Genomic DNA, 27,136 nt, shown 5'->3' with positions numbered 1-27,136 from the left:
TACAAGAACAAATACACCATTACTTCAAAAACACAGCGTGGAATGAGATGTGAATTCTACCGGAAGATCCTCCAATCTTGATATAAGAACTGGAATAAACATGGGGGTAGCAAGAGAAAGAGAACAAAATGTTCAATTTGATGACAGCAGCACTATTTTAGTGCAATTTGTAAACTATATTTTCAAACCTAAATTCACTGTAGAGCCATCACCTGGGGGTAAATTTATCAAGCTGCGGGTTTGAAAAAGTGGAGATGTTGGCTATAGCAACCAATCAGATTCCAGTTATTATTTATGTAGTACATTGTACAAAATGACAGCTATAATCTGATTGGTTGCTATAGGCAACATCTCCACTTTTTCAAACCGGCAACTTGATAAATTTGCCCCCTAACAAGTGTTAACAAATTTTGTCTACACCTGGAACGCATATAATATACATGAATAAGACTATAGAAACTTAAGAAAAATCCCTTGATATAATTCATGTTTGTATAGCTATGTAATACCTTTATTACTGTAGATCATTCACTTTTAATTTATAAATTCATATCTATTCTGTAATGTGTTGTGATATAACTAAGCTGTATTACTTATCTTTGTACTTTTAGATTTGTCTTGCGTTTTTTGTTTGAATTTTGTTACTTTAATAAAATGTTCATAAAAGTAACCTTAGGGTAATGGAGGGTATAACCTATATTGAGTGACTAAAGGGAAGAGACTGGCAGCCGGCAACCCTCCGAGCCTTCACTTACAGCCCCCAGTTCTACCTGCTTTATGTCCCGTCAGTCCTTTTCTCTGCCCCATCAGACCCAGCTCTTTATGTTTGTTTTATGCACCACTGAGCATAACCTGTGGCCTCAGTCTTATTCTGAGAATAAGGGTAAAGTTTGAGGGCTGAACATGTTGCCCTTGAATTGTATGAGGTTGCCCATTACTGCTATAGGGTAAATAAAATCAAGCACAACTGTATTAATATATGTTTATTAAATGGTAATATGTCCAAATTTGGTAAAAGCATATCTCTAAAAGTTCATATATCAGAGTTCAAATCACAATAAATGGCTAAAAGACGATCCAATATGGAAAGTTTTGGGTATTATGAACACATCGTGTCCAGTTCTTTGTCACTTGAGTATCTGCCATTCCTCTTCTATTTCAAATGCCGGAACGCTAATCTGGAAGAAGCCGCTATACGGAAAAACCATGATGGGATATTTTTGGAGCTTGTAGTATCCGTAGAGATAAAGTTCTGTCCTACTGAATTGCAAATACCATCTCCACACAGAATAGTTTGTAACTGGATTATTATATTTATTCTTTTTAATTGATGGCTCTGAGCTCTACTGCACTAAGCACCCAGCTGTGACAGCCTCCTCCCCGTTGCTTCTATACAGCTAGGGTATGTCTAGTGCAGTGCCTCTCCCTTAAAGCCACTAGGGGGTGCTAATTAATAGAGGGGCTATCTTGAAGGAGACAGTCACTTTATTACTGCAAAATGCTTCTATGTTTAAATCTTGTATTTCAACTATAAGAAAGTGGAATTTACTGGCTAGGAAACTGTAATGTTCTAAAGTGAGTCACTGTTCCCTATCATACCATGGTGACCTTGACCTTTCTGTGTTCATATCTCAGTAGATTAAAAAAGATATGTAATATCAGACTGGGCTCCTTACAACTGCATTGCCAACTCAAGCTAATTAGCTCCTCTCCCTCCCTAAAGCCCCAGGGGCTGCTCCAGGCAGCAATTTTTGCCAGGGGTCCATGGTTCATCTCACAGCCAATGGCAGTGCTACCATGTGGGTGTGGACACTGTTGGTACCAGAGGTGAGGGGTCGTGGCCATTTGAAGCCCTGCACCTTCCCTAGCTCCTGCAGCCCTCCCAGTAACCCCCACTCTGCTCTGAAAAGAGCATGACCAAGTCCTCTTCTGTGTGGCTCCTAAACAGTGGGCATATGCCCCCGACCACACAAGCTCAGAAGATGCCCCCTCTCTGCTCCCCTACCCAGGTTTTGCTATGGGGCTTGGTAACACTGAGGCTGTGCCAGTGGACCATTCAGAAGCTGCAATTTTGACCACTTTAAGTGGTAATGCATCGTTAAGCTTGAGCAGTGTGTCTAAGAACTGCATTCATGTTGAAAGAAAAATATTTTTCATTTTAAAGAGTTATACACATGTCCACTCATATCTCATTACAGGTACTTTACCATAACTGAAAAAATACATATTAGATGTTTTAATGCATATTCTCAAAGTGATAGACAATGAGGTTCTAAAAGTGTGGCACCTTTAAATCAATAAACGGTACATCCTGTATAATCATAGTTTGTTAAATGATATTTACAGACCTGGTGATAAATGTATAAAATTATTCTACAGAACATGAGTTGAGTTACATTCATCTGCAAAACCACATTGTATGATAAAATGTACAATAGCTACTATATCATGTGCAATAACTCCAATTTACAATGCATCTAAAATCTGCAACTTCAATTGTGCAGCAAACTCAGTCTCTCTGCCCATAAAAGGTGTTTTTTCTACCCTCTAGCAGATCTCCTTTTTAATAGATAATATGAAACTCCATACTGTAGCATAGCTCAGTCTCACCGCTTTCCATTACTAGAAGTCCATTAATACAGTTTGCTAATTAATAATGCATCTCCCCCTTGAGCAGCAAACTCTGACTGTATCTAATTTTTCCTGTTTTCTCAATGGTGGCTTGGAAAAAAAAAATATCATAAACCTATATCACCCTGTGGACCGGAGATGATTAACTCTTTCATACCCCAGCAATAAATTTTAAGTCTCTTACAGTGTAATTGAATATTGGTAGACAAATACATTGTCTTTTTCCATTTGGACCTTTTTTTTCTTTAGCAAAAACACTCTGCTTTACTACTGTGTAGATTGTGTACTGTCAACGTATAGTAAGATTAAAATGCCACATTAGAAATTGTAAGGCTATGCAGTGACTACAATAACTAAGGAATGCAACGCAACAGGTGCCCTGGTCACTTCAGAGTCATTTTGTATTTTACAAGAAATATATTCCTAATACAATTAAGTGTTTCATGTCTAACCAATAACAGATTGCATGGCTTTCACACCCACCATCGGCAACATAAGTATCACGTTTACAAGCGCTGTACATGGGATGAGATGACGTTTAAATGCCACATATCCTGCCAATCAAGACACGCCTGCTGGCGCTGTCCCTTTAAGATGAGCCTGTGAGAGAAGCTGGGGCAGTGCTCAGCTCTGCTGGAGAGAAGACCGCACAGAGCAGACATAGTGGCTCCAACACATCACATTAGCTCTTCCCTGGACGTCCACAGAGTAGTAGAAAGTGGCACCTTATCTTATCCTCTCTGACGCTTTTTGGCACAACTTCAAGTGGCACAAGGGGACTACCTGGCTCATCCAGCTTCCGGGGACCTGCTCTCAGCTGCCTGTTGCAATTATCTGTGCAGAGAGTTCTGACTTAAGAGTGTTATTTGGTTTATCCAAATAATTTGATCTGGGCGAGTTAGTTCACCCCCGGCCGAGCACCCTGCTGTGTGGGGCTGTAGCAGTAGGCATGCTTACCTTGCTAATTGGGATTATTTGCCTGCTCACCTTTGCGAAAGGCAACACTATAAAGACCCAGGATAACACAGGGGAGCGCTTTGTGTGCACCGCGCTTCCTCCAGATGCCACCCCAGGTTGCCCTATGCCAGGCTTCACTGGATCCCCAGAGGAAGAGCTGCGATCCACTGTCATTCAGCTCCGGGAGACAATTCTGCAACAGAAGGAGACGATCGGTAACCAGAAGGAGACAATCCGGGAGCTGACTGCCAAGTTAAGCCGCTGTGAAAGCCTCTCTGAGGGCGCAGGGCAGGATGGAAAGCATGGCTCTTGGAAAAAACTCTCTGGGAAACCAGGAGGAAAAGACACCATGGGAGATCTCCCTAGGGACCCTAGCCAGATCATAGACCAACTCAGCCGCACTATGCAGACCCTGAAAGACAGGCTGGAGAATTTGGAGGTACTTTTTTTTATTTAATTAAACAAGTCATTTAAAACTTTAAATAGTTTATTTTCTAAAGCTCCAGTGACCTGTTATGTTACTGTCTGTGCTTGAATGGTGTATAGTGCACTCATAATACAGTCACTGAGACAGCATACATAGAATCATTGAGCACGTTATGATGTAATGCTCATTTTTTCCATTCATACTTATTATACGAGATTGGAATCTAATTTGAAATGAAGGCACTGATAGTGTTTCACGTTGTTTCAATTAAAATGACAACACCGAGGGCAGCTCAAATGTTCTGATTTTATTTCCATAACGTTTATAGATAGCTAGTGAGCTATCCAAGGTACTGAATTCACAGTTCACTGCACACTGGCTGTCTATATATTTTCATGTACTGTATTAGAATGAGTAACTTGGTAAAGTGGAGTCAAATTGGAGTAAATCAGGACATATTTTTAATAGAATTTCTCTGCAATGGTAATTTATAGTAAATCACTATGTGATTATTTCTATATATAACATATATAATCAGAGCTTTTTAAATGGTAACTTTAATAACTGTGTTAAATTAGATAGTCAATACTAAAACAGGTTAGAAGTCCTCTTCCTATGAAGTACATTGAAGTCATTAATGTTCACTCATAAATATCTTGTGGTTTGTTAAAGCAAATTAGCACAGAGTAAATGTTTTCTTTGTACAGAAATGCAAATTATGCTTAACCCATGTGTTATAGTACATGGGAAAACTGAAGTTTATTAAACAATGAGACTATATATCTTTATTTAATTTATTGATCATGCTAATAATGCCATGCTTTGTAATTTAGAGCAAAAAACAATGGAAAACTGCTTAATTCATATAGCAAGTTTAGACAGTTAAAATTAAAGACAATACTCTGTTCCTAAGAGTTTATAATCTATGTATTCCAAATCCTGCTCTTTTGTTCAAAATGCATTATATGAAGCCTTATCATGTCAAATAAAAATCTGCATGCATAAATTAAACCAAAATGTTGATAATATATATGTGCATGACAAAAATACACTATTTAATTGTTGTCAGGGACTATATTGTTATTGTATTAATAGTGTACAGTATATTAATAAATATATACATTCGCTCTGCACTTACCCTGCAATTTACAGCCACTAATTATTGATGACTATTACAGTTTTCTGGTTATGTAAGAACAGTTGAAATATACATTATAGGAGCATAGTGGTTAACAATTACATTCATAGATTACATTATGCATTGATAGACTATATTGTGATTATGGTGTTTAATTTCAATTTACAAGTGTATCAGAACTGGATTATTTCGAAAGCAATATGTCTGCGTGAACCAAATGCACTAATTAAGTTGTTTAAATAGGGCAGCTCAGAATGATGGCTTGCTGTGTTGTGTACTCATTATATTCATAAACCTTGTTACTCTGTCGGGTATTCCGTAATTCCCAGTGAGTGGCATAGTTAACTCAAATGCCTTGTAGAATTGTAAGAACATTCTAATCCTTGGCGTAATAAAGCATTTTGGAATGCGAGCCAATAGGGGCACAATCCTGTGAACTGTACATTTTTTACAGACATTTCACATACATAATTTATATCTGTCTTGCAGTACTGGTGACAAAGCCATATTTAAACTACCACCCAGAAGTAGATAGTGATGATGTAATTAGTTAATTTTTTTTTTGGGTTGCCCTTGAGTTAACATCGTTCGGTTGCAGGCTGGTTTTGGTACACAAAGGGTCAGTCCCTTTTTCTGCAGGGCATGCCAAGAACACAATGCAGACAGTCTTGTGAATTTGGATACCTAACCTTTCTACCAAATGATTAATTGATTTGTCCTTTTTGTTGAAGCATCAATTGAGGTCCAATGTGTCTTATTCGGCGCTGCCTAATGATCTTCGAGAGATACTTCAGAGGAAGCTGGGGGATCTAGAGCATCAGCTTTTAAACAAAGTGTCTGAACTTGAAGATGAGAAGTCGCTGCTACATAATGAGAGTGCGGCACACAGGCACAGAACAGAGTCTGCCCTCTCTGCTCTCCTGGAAAGGGTTAATGAGCTTGAGAAAGGTAAATCCATGGGATGAGTCTCAGTAAAGACAATGCAAGGCTTCCGAGTGTGTCAGAGCTGCTTTTTCTGTATTCTGATTAATAATAGTAAAATACATGTGTTTTGATAACATTTAACTACAGCTGTGACATTTTTCTTATCCTGATGTAGGGAGGCATCCTAAATAGGCACCAGTTATAAAACTAAAACAAAAGACCATTAAGTACAGCATACACGCTGCATTACATAAATAATCTCTAATATAATTTACAAATATTTCAGGCATTTACAGATGGAGTAGACACAATTGTAATTTCTACAGTGGTCCATAGTGCACATTGCAGGATATCCCATCTATCCAATCTAATCCTCACTCACTTCTAGAGGAAAACATTGATAATCTACTTTTTAACTGGTAACAACTTAATAAGCCTACAATGGGCGATAACTTATACTTAGCTAGGTACTATGGTCACATACATTGTTACTAGAAATGATATAAGCTGTCACAGTATGGGAAGTTTTACAAATATCCTGATGAGGCATTTTTCTAATGTATGCCACACTTTACACCCCAATCTTACATGTTATGATCTGTTATAGCATGTATCTTTATATGTATATATATATATATATATATATATATATATATATATATATATATATATATATATATATCTCAATCTATCATCTATATATATCTATACATATATATATATATATATATATATATACACTTTTTAATTCTTACATATATATATATATATATATGAATGATACTAGAGTCACTTAATTTTTTTTATTAACGTACGTTGAGGCTACTGGAACCATTTAAATTGGTGCAATATATAAATAGACACTGTACAGTCATTCTCAGCACCAAGAATAACACTTTGTACATGGTAATCAGTGACTGACAAAGAAACATACATTTGTGTTTCAATATTAGTGAATTGATTTACTCAGCTCTGATAAATGTGATCCTGTTACAATAATGTGAAAACTAATCATCTGCGTTCCAGCAAGATAAGCCTTTCTTAGCAGACCCTAATTCAACGTTTCAACATACAGTACTCACAGATATGTATCACATTACTATCAACAGGGGTGGAGGAAAAGTAATGCTAAGAACTATGTCATCGAAGTGTCCCTAATCAGCAATACACCCTGCAATAACTAGCTGTGATAGGTTGCTGTAACTATGAGGCGGGTTCATATGACATAGCCCCAAGCATTTTGAGCACTAGATCTGCAGGTCTTGAACTCAGCTATATATTTGTTTGACATATATATACCTCAAGGGCCAGTACAGCAGAGGTTGCCACAGGCATTACAGCTAGGAAATGATCAATAATTAGACCCTGTATAGGGACAAGGGGCTCTAGGTGTAGCTAGTTGAATATAAGCACACGTGTAATTACTTGAACATTTGTACAGCCTAATCCATTGCAAGGCCGTTTATATAGAGATAAATATTCCAGCAATAATTAAGCGTTATAATAGAATTTCTTAGGAAACAATGTCTTCTATAGTAATAACAATCCCCACTGACCCTTATTGCCAAATACAAATTTTCAGCTTATTCCTTATGTTTCTAGTATTGTCACTTTCTATATCATATTGAGACCACATTACTCTCAATCAGTTGTAAAGTACAACAAATCAGAGTTCCCATTTTAGACAATTTAGAATTTACGAGATGCAGATTTTAGTCATTTTATGGTGTAGAAGCCGTATTTTAAATGCTGAATGTAGACAGTTAGTTGATAATAGGAGAGGGCTACTGGAATATTGGAAGCACAAGTGCATTGCCCATGGTACAACAACACCATGCCATAGACATGATTAGCAGAGTCAGGGTTGGGGTCAGGGAAACCAAACAATTTTACAAAGCTCCAAGCCACAAAGGGGCCTCAGAGACACTTAAAATAGTTACAAAAACATGAGTCTGTTCTATTAATGGCTGATAGTTGCTTAGATTCTTAGTACGCACCGAAATCTATTTGGCTTTTAAAGTTCCGGAAACACTGATGTCGAATAGTAGGTTGATAACTGCATTGTGGATACAAAATATGGTTCTGCATATTAGACTTTTCAACAGATATGGTTCTTCATATTATACTTGGCACCAATCTTGGCTCTGAATATTAGACTTTGCAGTCTATATGGCTCTGCATTTTATTTTAGACTTGACAATGCAATTGGCTCTGCATATTAGACTTGGCAATGCATATGGCTCTGCATATTAGACTTTTCAACAGATATGGTTCTTCATATTATACTTGACTCCAATCTTGGCTCTGAATATTAGACTTTGTCGTCTATCCGGCTCTGCATATCAGACGGCAATAGGCATGGTTCCGTATATGAGACTTTTGTAGAGACATATTGCTGTTCCCAAAAGTATTGCCTTCCTTGTTAGTGGCAGCCAGTTCCAGATCAGTGACCAGACAGGCTCTATGAGGCACTGAATGAAGCATGAAGGAAATGTTCTTCAGCTGGTCGTTTTTTTTTAAAAGCAACAATGCTCTTCCAGTTCAACTGCAGTGGAGGAGGGGGCATAGTTGATTTTTTTTTTCCAACACCTTCAAAAATTGGGTGGTTTATGACGTGCACAATATAGCTGGTAATGGAGCATGTGCAATTGCATTTAGCTGCTGGAGTAAAATTCACTGTGCAGGGCAGCGATAGGCAACCGGAAACACTTCAGGGGCAAAATAGTGCAGCCCTCTAACCTGCTAAAGGGCCTCACATTACCCTTAATCTCAGTAATAAGTTAAAACAACACATTTATTCAAAGAAAGACACAGCTATCTGAAATAACTTATTAGCAGGCAACAAGCTATAACAAACAAATCCGAAACCAGGAAAGAGCCGGGGGGCCTCAGGTGAAGGAGGCCTTCACCCCACCCTCCCACCCGGTGCCGTCTGGTGCTAAATACTGCAAACCAGTAGCCTCACAAACTAGCCTCTGATTGGAGCAGCCAATCAGCTATGTAGGAGATAGTTAGTGTTGTCACTATTTCCCAAAATGTATCTATTTTGTCTGCTCCAGACAATCATATAGACAAGTCCCCATGTAATGTTGGATGGCACTAGTGAGTAGGAGGAGGGGGAAAAATGATTGCAAAAATTGTTAGTTTTTTTTAGTATTAAAGTTTCAACAATTCACTAAAGTATTTCATTTTTCCAAAGTAAAATTGTATATTTGTCAATGCAGAAAAACAATCACTGAATTTGAATATTATTTTGATGTTTTTTTTAAATACTATATTCTTTTTAAGTAATTAACCCAAAACTTTGCATTTTGGTTTTACTCTGTGTTTTAACAGGAAGCAGTGCATTTAAATCTCCAGATGATTTCAAGGTTTCCCTCCCACTTCGTACAAATTATTTGTATGGGAAGATTAAAAAGACTCTGCCCGAGCTGTTTGCTTTTACAATCTGTATGTGGCTGAAGTCCAGCGCATCTCCTGGTATAGGAACTCCATTCTCCTACGCAGTGCAAGGTCAAGCCAATGAGATTGTGCTGATCGAGTGGGGAAATCATCCAATTGAACTACTAATCAATGACAAGGTATGTGCTTTCTGCTTTTATAGATAATACACGGTGATGACCATGAGCGGTAAAAAGAAGCTAAGGTTAAAGCTAAATAATAGTGGATAATTAATATTGTACAAAATAAGGATATTTCCATATCATCATCATCAGCAGTAGCAGCTATTTATATAACGCCACTAATTCTGCAGCGCTGTACAGAGAACTCACTCACAATCAGTCTCTGTCAGGAGCTTACAGTCTAAGTTCCCTAAGATACACACACATAGATAGAGACTAAGGGCAATTTAATAGCAGCCAATTAACCTATCAGTATGTTTTTGGAGAGTGGGAGGAAACCAGAGCACCCAGAGGAAACCCACGCAAACACGGGGAGAACATACAAACTCCGCACAGATAAGGCCTTGGTCAGGAATCAAACTCATAATACTAGGGGCTGTTTGCTAATACAGATGCAAATTAGTACAGTGCAGTAACCAATAGCAACTAATAACTTTCCTGGTAATTCAGTGTAGAAATATGGTTTGTGCTCCTTCTAGCACAGGCAGATCAGATACACAGAGGAGATGTTGCCTATAGCAACCAATCAGATTCTAGCTGTCATTTTGGGGAATGTACTAAACAAATGATAACTAGAATCTGATTAGTTGCTATAGGCAACATCTCCACTTTTTCAAACCCGCAGTTTAGTAAATATACCCTTAGGAGTTATTTAGCCAGAAGCCTAATGTTTTTGGACCGTGGGAGAAAACCGGAGCTCCTCTAGAAAACCACGCAAACCCATTGTCGAATAACCAGTCCCTGTTCTTCCTACATACTGGGGCTTAATTAAGTAATTAATGAATTAATTGGGATGTTTTCTCATCCATAAATTAATTCAGGTCAGATTACAGCAACTGGCTGAACAAAAAGTGCCATTGTTATGGTCATGCTTAGGGGCTGTATTAGGTAGGGAGTGTCCTGATTGCATTATGTGTGATAATGTAAGTGAATGTTATTCATTTGTTGTGATTGCTGTAGACAGTGTTTAAAAACTGTTAGACTTGATGGTTAGCTATTTAAGTTTAAGTAATAAGGGGCAATGAATGAGTTAAATCGCCATGCTCTACAATGTGTAATAAAATATCTTGTTAGATAGATTTTTTTGTGTAGTAAAAATGATGAACTGTATCATTTACTTGCTATGTTGTGTTTTCCTACACTGCTTATTAAGCCTGTAAACATATCGACTCATGATGTGTAGTAGTAACGTTGCTAGGAGACCCCCTGTACAATTCAGATGGTCTGCATTCTATCAGCTTATCAAAAATGCATACAGATCTCACAAGCTGCTGTAGATTCATGCTTCTCAAACATATTCCCAGAGCTGCCAGCATTTGTAGACCACTCAGTGCTTTGGAAATTCAGAGCTCAACAAGGAGGTACATTGGTGTCAGGAAACTGGAAGCTGGAAGACTTTCCTTTGTAATGAAAGTTACACACAATGGCAGAACTATTGGTCACGCCACAGTCATATTGTATCAAACTGAAGCAGCTGCTGAGAGTGGCAGGTTTTTAGAGTCAGAAAAATGTTGAGAATTAATAAATGTTTTTCTGCTTCAGATGTCTTATTTAGTGGTTACTACCTTATTGGGAGAACTAATAGCAATGATGGTGAGAATATTTTCTTTATAGTCTATATTGCACCAATATACAAAAGACATTAAGCCCAAGGGGAGAGTAGGTGGGCCCACCATCCTGGTTTTTAACATTGGTGGTAGTCTACTATCATTCAGCAGGCGGGTGGATGGAGGGGAGGGATGGGTTAGGAATTGGCCCATTGGGAATTCAACTGGACAGGAAAGAGGGATGGGACAAGGTGGGCCTTAGGGCATTAGAGGCATTTAAAAGGAGGCTAAATATTCTCTATGTCCTTTGTATATTTAAGTAGTAAGGGGCTGGTGTATTTTCGCTGGGGGGAGAGGGGGGAGGCATCCACCTTTAGACAACTTAACAATAAATATTTAAACAAATATTATGTAATACTTATGTGTCATGCACATTTTTTGCATTCAACATTTTAGCAGCTGAAGCTCTTTGTGATTATTTTCATAGGACTTGTGGTTGCCATTAAAAGTTGCAGAATGTATGACTAAAGGAATGTTAGAACCCTTTGATTTTCTGGGTGGAAAGATGGATGGGCCATTCTAACATGTCAATGTCAGCAAGCCCATGTAATTGTGAGAAAATGAGTTATTACTATTGGATATGTGGGTTTTCTTTTGTTCCATTAAAATAAAACTATAGAAATTGTTCCAGTTACAGCAATATGTGATCTAATCTATATTTAGTTGTTGACATAAAACAGTCCAAGTTTCTAGAGGACACTAATAGTCTCACATTTCCTACATTGAATGTTTCTGGAGGGAATTGCATCATCACTTCACTATCCCCATATGTTGGATAAAGGATATCTATATTAGGATATAGAAATAGCAAGGAAAAGTGAATAACAAGAAAAAGTAAGATGGAATTATGGCATAGAAGAGAATGGGCTGCTGATTTCTTTGAGATTCTTAAGACTACATAAAGATCATTTCTATGCTTTCTACAAGTCGCAGTGAATAATGGAATACAATGTATCAATGGCTTTAGGATGATACAGGACAGTCTGTAAAGATAATTTATGAGCCCTAATAGGAGAATTGTAGCATCAATGCTCTTTTGTGATATCACAGGCCTATTTTTGTATAAGTGCACCTAGCTTTCAAAAGAAGCATTTGCGGGCCTTGGTGGCATTTACTGGGTCACAGAAGTTTGCACTGGCTGATTGGATGAATTATTTGTAATAATATTAATCATTTTTAGCGCCAGTATACTCTGCAGAGCATTACAATAGGGAACAGACACAGTAATTAAACAAGACTGGATATTAACCTACAGACATAGCGGTAAGAGGGCATGCGTAGAAGCTATAGGAAAATAGGAGTTTGATGCACAAGGTTAAATGACATAGGTTGAATATTGGTATAGTCGGATTGCAATGGAGAAAATTGCTTAGTGGGGCTTTATGATCCAGTGACACAACAATTTTGGTTAGGAGGGTCAGTCAGTTTTTTTCCAGCATAGACAGAGAATTAATGTAACTTTTGCTTGAACTATGTAGGAGAGTGGTGGTGAGCAGGTAGAATATTTTAGGGAGGTTAAAAAGGTGGCTTGGGAATATGATAGGCTTTCCTAGTGGTGGGTTTTCAGGGAATGCTTGATGGATTGGAGGTTGGGAGTTAAGTCTTCTTGTATAAGGAAGAAAATTCCACAGAGTGATGAAAAAAGTCCTGTAACCGGGAATGGAAGCAGGTAATAATTGGTGATGAGAGGCAAGAACTTGGGCAGAGCTGAGGGATCGAGTTAGGAGATAATTGAGACAAGGGAAGAGGTTATGCTGGTGCAGTTTTGTTACTTTGTCATTTAGTAGAGTCATATTCTGTAACGTACAGACAAGCATTGTAGGGGCTGGCAGAGTGGAGCAGCAGTAGAATTACATTTGGTGAGGAAAAGGTCAGTAGGAGTGAAAGTCTGGTTAGGGAAGACCAGTAAGAATGGAATTGCAATAGTCAATGACTGTGTATCCTGGAGATGCTTATTAGCTGCATGTAAAAGGGTTTGGAGTCAGATTGTACATGGGGAATGAAGGACAGTTCAGAGTTATGGATGATACCTACAGTCATGGCCAAAAGTTTTGAGAATGACACAAATATTATTTTTCAAAGTCTGCTGCCTCAGTTTTTATTAAGGCAATTTGCATATACTCCAGAATGTCATGAAGAGTGATCAAATGAATCGCAATTAATTTCAAAGTTCCTCTATGCTATGCCAATGAACTTTATCCCAAAAACATTTCCACTGCATTTCAGCCCTGCCACAAAAGGATCAACTACCATCCGGTAAGTGATTCTCTCGTTAACACAGGTGAGAGTGTTGACGAGGACAAGGCTGGAGATCACTCTGTCATGCTGATTGAGTTAGAATAACAGACTGGAAGCTTTAAAAGGAGGGTGGAACTTGAAATCATTGTTCTTCCACTATTAACCATGCTTACCTGCAAGGATACACGTGCAGTCATCATTGTTTTGCACATAAAGGGCTTCACAGGCAAGGATCTTGCTGCTAGTAAGATTGCACCTAAATCAACCATTTATCGGCTCATCAAGAACTTCAAGGAGAGAGATTCAATAGTTGTGAAGAAGGCTTCAGGGCACCCAAGAAGGTCCAGCAAGTGCCAGGACCATCTCCTAAATTTGATTCAGCTACGGCATTGGGGCACCACCAGTGCAGAGCTTGCTCAGGAATGACAGCAGGCAGGTATGAGTGCTTCTGCATGCACAGTGAGGTGAAGACTTTTGGAGGATGGCCTGATGTCAAGAAGGCCAGCAAAGAAGCCACTTCTCTCCAGGAAAAACATCAAGGACAGACTGATATTCTGCAAAAGGTACAGGGATTGGACTGCTGAGGACTGGGGTAAAGTCATTTTATCTGAATCCCCTTTCAGATTGCATTTGGAAAATCGATTGTCCGGAGAAGGAATGGTGAGCGTTACCATCAGTTCTGTGTCATGCCAACAGTAAAGCATCCTTAGACCATTCATGTGTGGGGTTGCTTCTCAGCCAAGGGAGTGGACTCACTCACAATTTTGCCAAAGAACACAGCCATGAATAAAGAATGGTACCAAAACATACTCTGAGAGTAACTTCTCCCAACCATTCAAGAACAGTTTGGTGACGAACAATGTCTTTTCCAGCATGATGGAGCACCTTGTCATCTCAGACCTTAATCCCATTGAGAACTTGTGGTCAATCCTCAAGAGGCGGGTTGACAAACAAAAACCCACAAACTCTGAAAAATTCAAAGCATTTATTAGACCACAATGGGTGGCCATCAGTCAGTTTGTGGCTGAGAAGTTGATTGACAGCATGCCAGGGCGAATTGCAGAGGTCTTCAAAAAGAAGGGTCAACACTGCAAATATTGACTCTTTGCATAAACTTAATGTAATTGTCAATAAAAACACTTATGAAATGCTTTCAATTTTACTTCAGTATACCATAGCAACATCTGACTAAAAGGTCTAAAAATAATGAAGCAGCAAACTTTGTGAAAACCAATAATTGTGTCATTCTCAAAACTTGTGGCCATGACTGTAGACAGCAAGCTTGAAAGTTTATTGTTATGTTTTCAACAGAAATAGATATCAGGTTCATAGCTTCTGTAGACTGGTGACAAGATGAATAACTCAGTTTTTGAAAGATTGAGTTTGGAATGGTGAGAGGACATCCAGGATCAATGGGCAAATGCTTTGGGATTGAGGGTGTTCTTTTCTACGTGTGAATTAGGCTCCCGGGCATGCCTATTTTTCCACTGATGTACAGTGATCCGTTTTTATTTTGCAGGATAGGATTATTTAAATGAGTTAAAGAAATGGAAAAAGAGCATTTAAAGAGGCTTTTCCTGCTTTGTAAGGGGACAAACAGACCTTTTTTTCTCCCGCAAATGTTAATTTATGCCATAAACAAGGCTAAACCAGTATTTTAGGAAAAAATGTAAAAATGTAATTTAGTAAAAGGCAGCGGTCATAAAAGGTACAGTAATTTGGACATTGATGTTTTGTTTTTACTATTGTAAAGGCAGGCACATAATAACTTTATGGGACTGCTCCAAAGACCATGAAGTGGGACTACACTTTTTAAATGTGCTTAGTGGACAAGTAAGTGCACTCGCACACAAAAAGAAACATTGCAGGTCTGCTGATTTTGCTAAATGACCCTTAGTTTATTCTTTAGCTGGGCACTAAACATTACGTTACAGTGCTTGTGGGCAAGTAATCCTGAGACTTTTAGTGGGTCTATAGTTATGAAAAATGCCTGATTATCAAATATGAGACATTGTAACCAAGGGGTTTGGCAGCAGATTAAAGTGAAACTAGGCTTAAACAATGAGGTTTTGTGGTTTAAAACTGCATATAGGTCCAGGTTTAGAGTACAAACATACGGATAAGCCTATGGCTGCAACATTTGTGGCCTTTAACATATATTTTTTGAGTTGCCCATATCTTAAGATATGTACAAGTCAAAATATATTATATATATATATATGCGGCCACTTACAGAGGCTCTGGGCCTGAGTCATTAAGGCACGTAACTGTTTTTTGTGCGTATTGTAATACGCAATTCCCTTCTGTGTATGCCCAGAACGAGGACACTGTAACGGATTACTGGATAATACTACTAATCTTGATTAGCCCTGGCTTACCTGAGGTGCAGAGTCTAACGATCTCCCCGATATTCACCAAGAACCGCCGCGGGCTTTGCTACCAGGAGTCGCAGGTCACGGTCCTCAGATTTTCCCCAAGATGTAGTACAGCAGAGTAGGAGCAGGATGGGGGTAATCGGACAGGCCGGGTCAGTACACAGGAAGATAATGCAGACAGAATCAGAAGGCAATCTCGGAGTCAATCAAGCCGGGTCGGTACATGGGTCACCAGAACAGATGAGTAGTCAGCTAGCCGGGTCGGTACACAGGTATGGCAGATAAGCGAATAGAGAGAGGAACATGAGACAATCTGGGTCAGGAGCACAGGCAATCAGAGTGGTCAGCAAGCCAGGTCGGTACACAGGTGAAACGGGATCCAGAAAGGTCAGCAAGCCGGTTCGGTACACAGGAGGTCAAAACATACAGGGAGCAGGCACAAGAAGGAACAGGAATCAGGAGCCAGGAACAGGTAAGTTGCTCTGACACTCTTAAAGTGTCAGAGCGATATTTTATAGTGAGCCCTGTTTGAATTCCTCGCCCTAGGTCTAGCGGTCACGTGACCGCCGAACCCGTAAGTGCGACTTCCGGGTCCAACGGAGCGGCGGGAGAACGTGGAGGGCTAAGTATCGTTACAGACACTCGGCCGCCAACGAAAGCAAGTCCGCTGCATATGCCAACGTAAATGACAGTTACGACGGCCTATGAGTTCGGAGAGTGAATGGGCCGGGGAAGGGGCGTGTACCTGTACTCGATGCACAATGTGGGCGTGCCAAACTCAAGCGAATGCAGCCACGTCGGAATGAAGCTCTGCAGGTGTGAAAGTTTCTTGTTTTTCTGCCGTATCTCTCGCACCAGCTAAGGGGCTAGTCTAAGTCCTGAGTCTGTATCATATGCATGCTATAACATGTGTCTGCAATCAGGAGCGACTGTAAAAATGCATTTTATGTACAGTAGACATTAAGGACAGCTAAATAAATGTTTTTTTAATTGGAAATTGTTTAATTTACTTATTTTTTATACAGTTTCCATTTCTAATCATAAATGACTATATTATTGACAGGTAACATTAATTGATTAATATATTTTATTTCTGTGCGTTCTTTTGAGATTTCATATTCCACATACGCATTGTACACATCTTGCAGTGTCTGGTCTAGTACAGCAGAGCGAACCTACACCCATAGTCCACACGTATCTTGAGATCCGCTCCTTGCTGACTCTGGGAGTATGCAGAGCCGATGTGCGTACTGTTGAGAACAACTGCACGATGCACTCAGTATGCCTGCCTTAATGACTCAGGCCCTCTGAGTGTATCTTGATGTGGATGGCGGATATTCATAAGGCCAGAAAAAAAAGATCTGTCAGTCATCATCATCATCTTATTGATTTCTGCCATATCTATGGTGTTAAATTAAATAAGTGCCTTCCACCCATTGAAAATAGTGACCAGCACCAATGCTATAGTTTGCCCGGTGGGCTGGCCACTCTATTGTAGCATGGAATCTTCCTGTCACAATGTGAAACCAGTCCCAGTCCGGCTGAAATCCCAAGGGGATTTGTGTCCACAATAAATGTGCCTTCTTGGGACCACCAGCCCCATGCTGAATAGCATCAGGGTTCTTCTCGGTTGGAAATGATCTGGCTGCTCAGCCTCAAGGGTCAAATGACCAGATCTTGTTCAATTGGGATACCTAATTGTGGAGCCAAATTGGACACTGATTCTATGGTGGCTGGATCGACATGTGTACGGTCAGCTTAACATTTGAAAATGATTTCCTGGGCAGGCAGAGAACTCTACGCATACCTAACATCTTTAATACTTTTTGAATAAGACTAGATACAAATATTTGTATTTTGTACCTGTGCTGAGTAACTTGATAACAGTGGGTGTTGGAAGAGGGGCTTCCATAGTTCTGTTAGCTGAAGTTTGGGAATTGTTTGTGGGGAAACACATTAAGGAGAGTGGATTTCCTTAAACAATTCACAGCTATAAAAGGGTGTACAAAAAAAACAGGGACATAAGAAAAAGATGTTGTTGCCCATAGTTACCAGCTTCTGTCATTTTTCTAAAGCAGTTTACTAAATGCAGGCTTATGTGTGATTGTCTGTATGTATGTTAGGGAATTTACACTGTAAGCCCCAAAGGGGCAGGGACTGATGTGAGTGAGTTCTCTGTACAGCACTTCATAATCATTGGCGCTATATAAATAAATGGCGATGATGATTGGTTGCTTTGGGTGCTGTCACATTTTGCCTGTGTACCAGTTGTCATGAATGCCCCTAATTATATCTAAATAAAGTTTATAATTACATGTATAAGGCAACACCCGTTGAGAGTACTCTACATTATGTACATTACTTTAACCATACCACCCACTGTCCTTTTTTTGGAGCATGGCTGGGTGAATAGGGATGGGGCTAGTTGGAGCAAGGGTGCTGGGTGCATCAGGGGTGTGGCCATAACAGATTCATCATATGGCCAAATGTGTCTCAATGTAGCATTGAAAATGTTGGGATGTATGCCAAGACTTTTAGGATGTGCGAAATTTAATATTATATTCCTACTATGAAAAACTTTTCTCTCACCTGTTACTAAAGGAAATATATTATATGGAAGATGGAACAGTCAGCTACAAAGATTTTAAAATGTAATCTCCTGCCTTTGCACAGGTGGCCCAGCTTCCGTTTTCTATTGGGGATGGAAAATGGCATCATATTTGCATCACATGGACAACCAGAGATGGAATGTGGGAAGCGTATCTGGATGGTGTGAAGCTTGGCTCGGGGGAGAACCTGGCCCCATGGCACCCAATTAAACCAAATGGAATTCTTATTCTCGGCCAGGAGCAGGTGAGTGCGGAGTGTAATTACTCTTTACATAACAGCTCCCCTTATAAAACACACTGTGACTTCAACACAATAATCACGCTACTTCCAGTGCTCTCCGAACAGCACCCACGGGACCAATGTCCTTTTCCTGTTCCAAATATATAGTTGAGCTGAACACTGTATTTTTAAATTAAGATGTCTATTTTGATTTATATGTGGAACAACATACCTGGCATTCTATCTGATTCAGTCTGATCTTTTCTAGGCATTGCAATGTGGCATATATCATTTATTGTTCATTTATGAAGGCAGAAAAATAAAGTGCTACAGTGCAAAACCTGTTTATTACTTCTGTTGATTTTAGGCCTCTAGTGATCTGTCTGTTGTAATGGGCATGGATGACTTTGTCTGGCAACATAGGGCCTGATTCATTGTGGAAAGTAAAGAAAAATAAATAAATGAGTATCTTTTCACCTGGGCAAAACCATGCTGCATTGGAGGGGGGAAGTAAATTTAAAATGTGAGGACAGATTTATAGTTGGGGTAAGGAATGTCCTAGATCATCTTTAAATTTCAGTGTAAAAATAAAGCTGTCAAATATTTGTGTGCTACATGAAAAAACAGCTAGTATTTAACTTCTGTGCAAAATAATAAATTAATTTACACCCCTTGCATTGTAACATGGTTTTGTCCAGGAAAAAATTTACTAATTTTTTTGCCTTATTTTCCTTAATAAATCAGGCCCATGGTGTAGATTGTACATTTTTGCGTCTAATGTTGACATAGCTGATCAGACACAGGTGGATAATGGTATCCTAAGCAGAATGTAGGATACCCACAATAATATACATGAATACATGTGTATCTGGTGCGTACTTGGGGGTGCGTACTTGGGGGTGTGTACATTTCTGATTTTATGGGTCCGCATAGCCTAAGACAAGTAAAAAAGTTGCTGTAACCAGAATTTGGTCGCCACCATTACATTTTTATACAGAAAGGGCATTAACATATGCACATTAAGCAAAATAAATTAAAACTAAATATGTAAAGTTGCAACACTTGATATATATGCAGCCCCAATGTCCCTTTGCTGTTACAGTTATTTAAATCATGAATTTGGTTTAAATTAATTAAGGAGTAGATCAAATATTGGAATTTTCTACAACTTTTTTTCTAACTGACCTGTTAAGGTCAGCTGCAGAGCACACATAAGCAGAATCATACAAAGCATCTACGGCCTGATTCATTAAGGATCTTAACTTAAGAAACTTCTTATTTCAGTCTCATGGACAAAACCATGTTACAATGCAAGGGGTGCAAATTAGTATTCTGTTTTGCGCATAAGTTAAATACTGACTGTTTTTTCATGTAGCACACAAATATCAACTTTAAATTTCAGTGTTCAAATAAGTTATCAAGTATTTGTGTGCTACATGAAAAAACAGGCAGTATTTAACTTATGTGCAAAACAGAACACTAGTTTGCACCCCTTGCATTGTAACATGGTTTTGTCCAGGAGACTGAAATAAGAAGTTTCTTAAGTTAAGATCCTTAATGAATAAGGCCCCTGGACATACAGATATGTATGTGCAAAGCGTAAAAATAAAAAAGACTTCATATTTTTCTGAGACACAAGTGACCCTATTGACTTTTAATCAAGATATGTCATTAGGCATCACCTACCTGCTTTAGAGAAAACATGGATGTAAAGAGTTCAAGTCTTTAGCTCAACAGCATATACAAACATTCAAAATACTGTTAGTTTGTCATGGCAGAGTTATTGATACTGAAATACAAATTTCACTTTTTCTTTCTGAAGGACACCGTTGGAGGTCGATTTGATGCCACGCAAGCCTTTGTTGGAGAACTGAGCCAGTTCAATATCTGGGACCGTGTCCTGAAATTCGAAGATATCGTCAACATAGCCAACTGCTCCACCAACATGCCCGGCAATATCATACCATGGTCTGATAACAACGTTGATGTCTTTGGGGGGGCAGCAAAATTACCCCTGGAGCCTTGCGAAGAGCGTTTAATAGATTTATAGCCAAGATATCATTTCCTTAAGTGCCCTACTTTACCGAGACAATCTCTAATGAGGTTACTTTATCCTACAATGCACTTATTTGCTCAGATGATTTTTTAAAACCCTTGACAAACAAGTAGTTGCAGCTAAAGTGGAGTTTATTGCAAAAATAAAATGCCACATTTCATTCTGCTATCCAGTGCATACATCCAGAGGGTGCCTGGAACCATTTAGTTGGGGGGGGGATCAAATTATTTTTCTGACCATCTGTAGCCATAATACTTCCTATCAAAGCATATATAGTCCTACATGGTTTACTCACATAAGATACAACATATATTTATTAATGAGGTTCCAAATCCAGGATTCTATTTGGATATCAGACAAACTAAAAGGGCTTTTTAGCAAGCCAACCGAAACCTGAGTTCCCTAATGGTTTAAATTATAGCATCTTTAAAAATAAAGGAGATACCTGTTAATTATTGAGATCTTTTCTGATTTGATAGAGTATATACAGCACACATACACATATGAGTGTATGTGTTTTTATTATATATTACCATTAGGATTCCTTTGGTGCCCTCAAAGTTGGTAAGGAAACCTTCAATGATCCTCTGAATGATTCTAGTGGATTGTTGCTTATATTCCTCTCAGGCCTGTCCGCCTCTGGATATTCTCACTATAGCATTGCTCTCTCCCTTGTCAGAATTGTCTTTAAACCCAAACAAAACTGTTTTTTTTAATAAAAAAAATAAATATATTTATTCATCTTTTACTCAGCTCCAAATTATGTAAATAAACTATTTAGAGATGGATTTAAAACAAATTTATACAAATTTTTACTAAGACTATTTCTGCCAGCACTGCTATTAAATAATGTGTATAAAATATTCTTAATGCAATGACATTTTATGTTTATTAAAATATGGAATTACCCTTCGATGTATTATAAGGCTAATTTTAATAACCTTACCCTGTAACTCAAATAAAGTATTGGCTTTTATCAATCTACTTACAATAGACTAATCAAAGCCAATATCTGATTGGCTGTATTTCCTGCTAAATACACACTTATATTAATTGCTGCTGTTACTACACCAGTGAGGTTATTCCCTAACAAAGCAACCCATAGCAACCACTCAGACATTGGCTTTCATCGTCTAACTTGCACTATAAAGATCATAGCTAATTGCTGATTGGTTGCTATGTGTTGGCAAACACTTTTGCATGTGTTTAGCAAAGAATCCCCCCTATTTCCAAAAGAACCCAAACTACAGCCATATATCATGAGCTACTCAATATAAGCCTATTTGAAAAGCTTCAGGTCAACCAGTTTCCACATCTCTGCCTCAATAGTTTTAGAATATGTCCCTTTCTTTTTTTTTTTTTAATTCTTGCTTCAATAAACGTAACCTCATTCCAACAACGGCAAATCAAACCTGAGAAGAAACCTACAAACAGTGCAGCTAAAATAATGTAGATCATTTTCATCACCTCCATTGCTTGCAGTATTCTGTCACAGAAGCATTAAAATGACAATTGCATCAAAGGTCATGTCGATAGAAGTGAATGGACAAGTTAATTGCGATTTGCATTTGTAAAGATTTATTTTCGGATTGAAGGATACAATAAAATAAAAATCAGCAAGTTCCTTAATAGTGGCATAGTGCTAAATGATCATTCCATATCGTTCCGTTTCTGTACCACCCACAGTGTTTATATGTAACTTCCAGTAATTGTCTGGAAAAAAAAGTTTAGTGGGGAAGAAGAAAGCATTGCAATGTATGCACCTATTATAAATGGCCTTGTAAGACTTATGCACTTAACCTCAAGTAAATAATATACCCAGTCATTTGAAGAGCAGTTAGACTGCCACCTGTTGGCAAAATCCAGACTTCGACATTTGCTATCTCAAAGCCTCATTGGCTGGTGAATTCGGTTGACCATGTAGTCCATCTCGCCAGACTGCATAACCCACATTGACTCCAGCCAAGTAATTAGGACATATCATAATAGTTAACTCAAATGTCCGAGATCTTATGAACAATGGGAGATAGCCAAAGAAATCTCGTCACAATGCACAGACGCATTGTGTCGCAGTGAAAGACTCATCATAGCTAAGGGTTACATTAGGAATATTGTGACAGATCTTTGATTAGATTACCTGTGAAGAACTGAGGGTATTCAAGTTAATTGCAAAACAAAAATCAAAGTCACTTCATTCACATTTTTTAAAATCTGCCTATTTGTTAATTTTAATTTTACATATTGTGCTTTTGTTATTGCTCACTTTGAGGAGCTATTCGTTATTGTCTGTTTTAAGTTCACAAAAAGGCAGCTCACAGCCATGTTTATATATAAATAAGAAGGGCTCTTCTCTGAGGGAAGGCACACTTCATGTTTAAATACAAAAAGCAGGTTGGTTAGTGACTTTAAGGTCTAGAAATGGCCCCCGTACCGTTTATGTTTGCCAGAATTCTTCTAATGATGTTCTTCATATTTTTTTTTTACTCCATCTGTAGTGTTTCTCAGTGGTTTCAACATTGATGTTTTTACTGTAAATGGCTACTAACGAGCCAGTGCCAAAGTCACATTATGCTTGCCGCCTATAAATATGTATAAGGTATCATTTCTGTTATAAAAATAACATGCATTGGATCTCTTTTGAGTCTTTTTCCCACATGGAGACATTTATGTGCTAGATTACCTATTGTCATACTCTTATTATGTTCTAGGTTCTTTTACATGCTTGGTGGAAAACATGGTGCAAGTATCACCTGTCATATAACTATTAGCAGCCAATCAGATTATAACTATTAGCAGCCAATCAGATTAGAACTATTATCAGCCAATCAGATTTTCTCTTTCTAGACTAAAACCAATGTTTGGTTGCTGGCAGAGGCAGAACTGTATGGCCACGGGTCCTGGGGCTGGGCCTATGCCAAATCTTCCCTCAACTTCTCTTTCAATGACAGCCACCTCACACACACCCCTTGTCTTCCTCTTATAGTGAACCGCGGGAGCCAAGCAGGCCATATGGCCAGTTAGATATCACAAGAGCACACTCCCGCAATAGTTTATCATTTGAAATACCTCCATCATTGTCAAAGGGCCCTGTGTATGTGGAAGTCTTTTGGGCTATATTGCAAGTGACTTTCATCTGTGTGGCATGGTGCCCTTTGGGACAAGGGGCCTAGTCATTGGCTTAACCTCTGCTACATCGATGGTTATGTGACTGGTTGCTGGTACAGCATATTTTAGCTATTTGCACCATGTTAATAAATAATCCATTTGATTTCAATTATGAAGTGATTTACTAACATGTTTTTTTCAATTCATGGTAATCTTTGCAATGTGTGGCTAATGCCTAAAAGGTCTATTATTTGTTTTAAGGACAACTTTAAGCACTTAAAGGACCTCATTTAGAGTCGGACGCAAAGTCCGTGTAAGGAGTGTATGAGTGGGTGTGTGCCGCAGCTTGGTATGGTATTACGAGTGGCAAGCAACCCCAAATGTGTTCCACTCTTAATACCCTATGAAGCTGCGAGCAGTTCCTGCAGCTAGCTAACTGCTTGCGCCACCTAATTCCTACCGCACAGCTTTAGCCCTGTTTTGACGTGTGTTGCGTCTGCGCCTCAATGCGACTAGGATGTATTTACATGGTTACGCCTTCACAATTCCGCGCTCCTCCCATTCTCTGGTAGTGAGTCGCAAGCTATCGCAAGTGTTAATTGCGTCCAAGATGCAGGCGGATATGGTGCTTTCTGCACATGCGTGGTAGTGTTTTTCGGTTAGATGCGCCTAAAACGGACTTTGCGTCCGACTCTAAATGAGGTCCAAAGTGTACACTGTACCATCCAACTGCACATAGTGTGGGCAACTATTCAGTAGGCTGAACCAACATTGAAGAGAATGCAGGCTATCAATTCACTAGGAACCAGGAACATCACTGAGGCCTGAGGACTGTGTGTCATCCATCGCATGAGAAACAAAGAACTACTGCAATCGCTGGGACATGTGGCACAAAATGCCTCATGAGCATGACGTACCTCATGCTTCAGTGATGTCACTGGTTCCTAGTGAATAGATAGTCTGTATTGTTATGTAAACTCGTTAAGCCCACAGAGTACGGGCCTCTGCTGTATGTAGGTGACAAGTACAACTGCAAATGACACAATTTTAGTGTTTTGGATTCTTGCAATGAATTCTGGTAGTTGTAGTCCAGCCACTGCTGGAGTACAAAACAATTGTTTTCCATTGTTATATGGATGTAAAGCTTGTAGGAATACATTATATGGGTATATACTGGAACGTGACAGTAGAAACAAGGAACATTTACTGTGTTGTATAATATTTATTTATTTTTATTATGTATGTCATGTACATTGTTCTGCAACAGAGGTAATCTACCTATTTAGATTTAGGTCAGATTTTATAAATGGTATGAAGCCTAACTTCAGATGTTTTAATTAAAAATGCAGTGTCAGAGAATTGCATTTTAATTGTGTGCTGCTAATTATACTGAAGTGTTTGCTAATTGTTTTTCATGATGCCTTAGCATATAAAATCTCACTGGAAAGTGATTATTATCATGAATGGATCTTATTATTTGTGTGTATTGGCTCCACCTGTCCTTATTTTATTTATAGCTTAAATGTGATTTATATATTCTCATGCCTGACCTGCATGCACATTATATTAAATATTTATGCTCATGCATATGTAAACATCCAGTCCGCCGCCGTTCTTGGGGATACTTGCTAGTGCTGTCAGCTCAGAAAATAGAGGGGGAGATTCGCTAAGTTGTGATAAGACCCGGAATCTTTCTTTCAGGGTTACAGATTTCAGTTTCCAAATGTATAATCCATTTCTTGATTTGCATATTGTGTACAGGGAAAAGCTCATTATCAGGGCAAAATCATTTACTTAAGTGGATGGAATTAATATGACAGTTAGTTTGTGCAATAATGTATTAGGCAGCAAGGACTGACAATAATTATTTCAGTTTGGGTTTAGCTTTTGCCAAATGAGATGGGGTTAACAACAGCTAAATAATGTACATGAGTGAAGATGGAAATGTATGTATTCAAATGACAGTTTATGAAGTCAGCTAGTGAATCGCTGAAGGTTGCACAGTCCAGGTTTGGAGTAATGTATCATTCCTTTAGTCAATCAGAAGGTTTGTTATTTTGATTGTGCCAATTATTAAAAATTGATGGCCTGTTAATGCCCATTAAGGCCTCAATGTATTCCGTTATTACATTACCATTTGCAGCTATTGAACATAGGGTAGTATTTATATGTTTAAAGGAGCACTTGTTAAATGATAAAAGGTGTTCTGCTCCTTGTCTTTGAAGCCCTGGGTACTGCGCACGGAAACAGTCTTGTACAATCTCTGTGGGTGTGACTTTGTGTACCAATAGAAATTCACAAGCAAAGAAGTGACGGCTTCCTATTGGTCCACAGTGTTGCACCTCCATCTGACATATTTCGATGGTTAACACTTTTAACCAGTAAAATAAGCTGGAACCTGTTTCACAGAAATGGAGGAGCCCTAGAAGCTTTCAGTTCCCAGGCCACCAGTAAAGGGAAGGGACAGCTCATTTAAACTTTAATGTTTACCAGGAGATCTCTTTAAATGCGAACACATTAGGAGATTCAATTAGCCGCAATGTGATCCTGCTCAGAAATACCGCAGCTATGGTACAGAAAACATTGCTCATTTTTACTTGAACCTACAGAGCATCACAACTAATTGAATCTCCCCTTTTACACAATAAAATGCACACTTTAGTACAATAGCAGAACGTATAGAATATGTTGCTCCACAGCTGTTTGTTTTTGAAACAATAGACAACTGCAAGAAAACCTTTTATAGCAGATTTGTGGAACTATCACATCACTATTAGAATGTTTAAAAATATGTAACATTCACCCAGTTATTAGATCATCCAACATGCTAATCAACCTGACTAATATGCTAATTGCCCTCTGGGCAGTTCTCTTTTTTCACCACTAAATCCCCCTCTTTACATCAACACTCTAGACCAGTCAGGAGTACTGAAAGCACCAGAATGGGGAGGGGGGGGGGGGGGTTGATAGAGTGCCCCATGCTTCATGTTAGGTCCACTAGGTGGTAAAACAGTTACAGGACAATATATAAAATATTAATTCAACACAAAAGATAATTTTGTAAATCATTTACAATATATTGGAAAAATCCATCAATTTGATTGTTTAATTATATCAAGAAGGATGAATACCAGTAGTGGGTACATACCAATAACAAGGTGGGTGCAATACACAGATAAATTATACAAGTAAGATTTTTGAAGGACTTTTAACCCATTCAGAGACA

The 27,136-nt window shown here is 38.6% G+C and overlaps 2 protein-coding genes across 2 annotated transcripts in view; one reads left to right on the top strand and one right to left on the bottom strand.

Annotated features, from left to right (window-relative positions):
- Positions 1-27,136, bottom strand: part of RSPH10B (radial spoke head 10 homolog B) — an 804,204-nt gene that overhangs the window by 433,253 nt on the left and 343,815 nt on the right. The window lies entirely within an intron of this gene.
- NPTX2 (neuronal pentraxin 2) lies at positions 3,236-25,511 on the top strand. Its single transcript, XM_075179655.1, has 5 exons — positions 3,236-4,027; positions 5,885-6,101; positions 9,414-9,658; positions 18,594-18,773; positions 20,572-25,511. The coding sequence occupies exons 1-5, from the start codon at positions 3,581-3,583 to the stop codon at positions 20,797-20,799; spliced, it is 1,317 nt and encodes a 438-aa protein (XP_075035756.1). The 5' UTR covers positions 3,236-3,580; the 3' UTR covers positions 20,800-25,511.

This window comes from Mixophyes fleayi, chromosome 7, assembly GCF_038048845.1.
Source record: "Mixophyes fleayi isolate aMixFle1 chromosome 7, aMixFle1.hap1, whole genome shotgun sequence".
Taxonomy (NCBI): Eukaryota; Metazoa; Chordata; class Amphibia; order Anura; family Limnodynastidae; genus Mixophyes; species Mixophyes fleayi.
This window is presented reverse-complemented; position numbering and strand designations above follow the sequence as displayed.

Coding starts and splice junctions, on each gene's coding strand:
- NPTX2 (XM_075179655.1), top strand. CDS start 3,581: ATGCTTACCTTGCTAATTGGGATTATTTGCCTGCTCACCTTTGCGAAA. Junction 4,028..5,884: donor ACAGGCTGGAGAATTTGGAG/GTACTTTTTTTT, acceptor TTTTTGTTGAAG/CATCAATTGAGGTCCAATGT. Junction 18,774..20,571: donor TTATTCTCGGCCAGGAGCAG/GTGAGTGCGGAG, acceptor TTCTTTCTGAAG/GACACCGTTGGAGGTCGATT.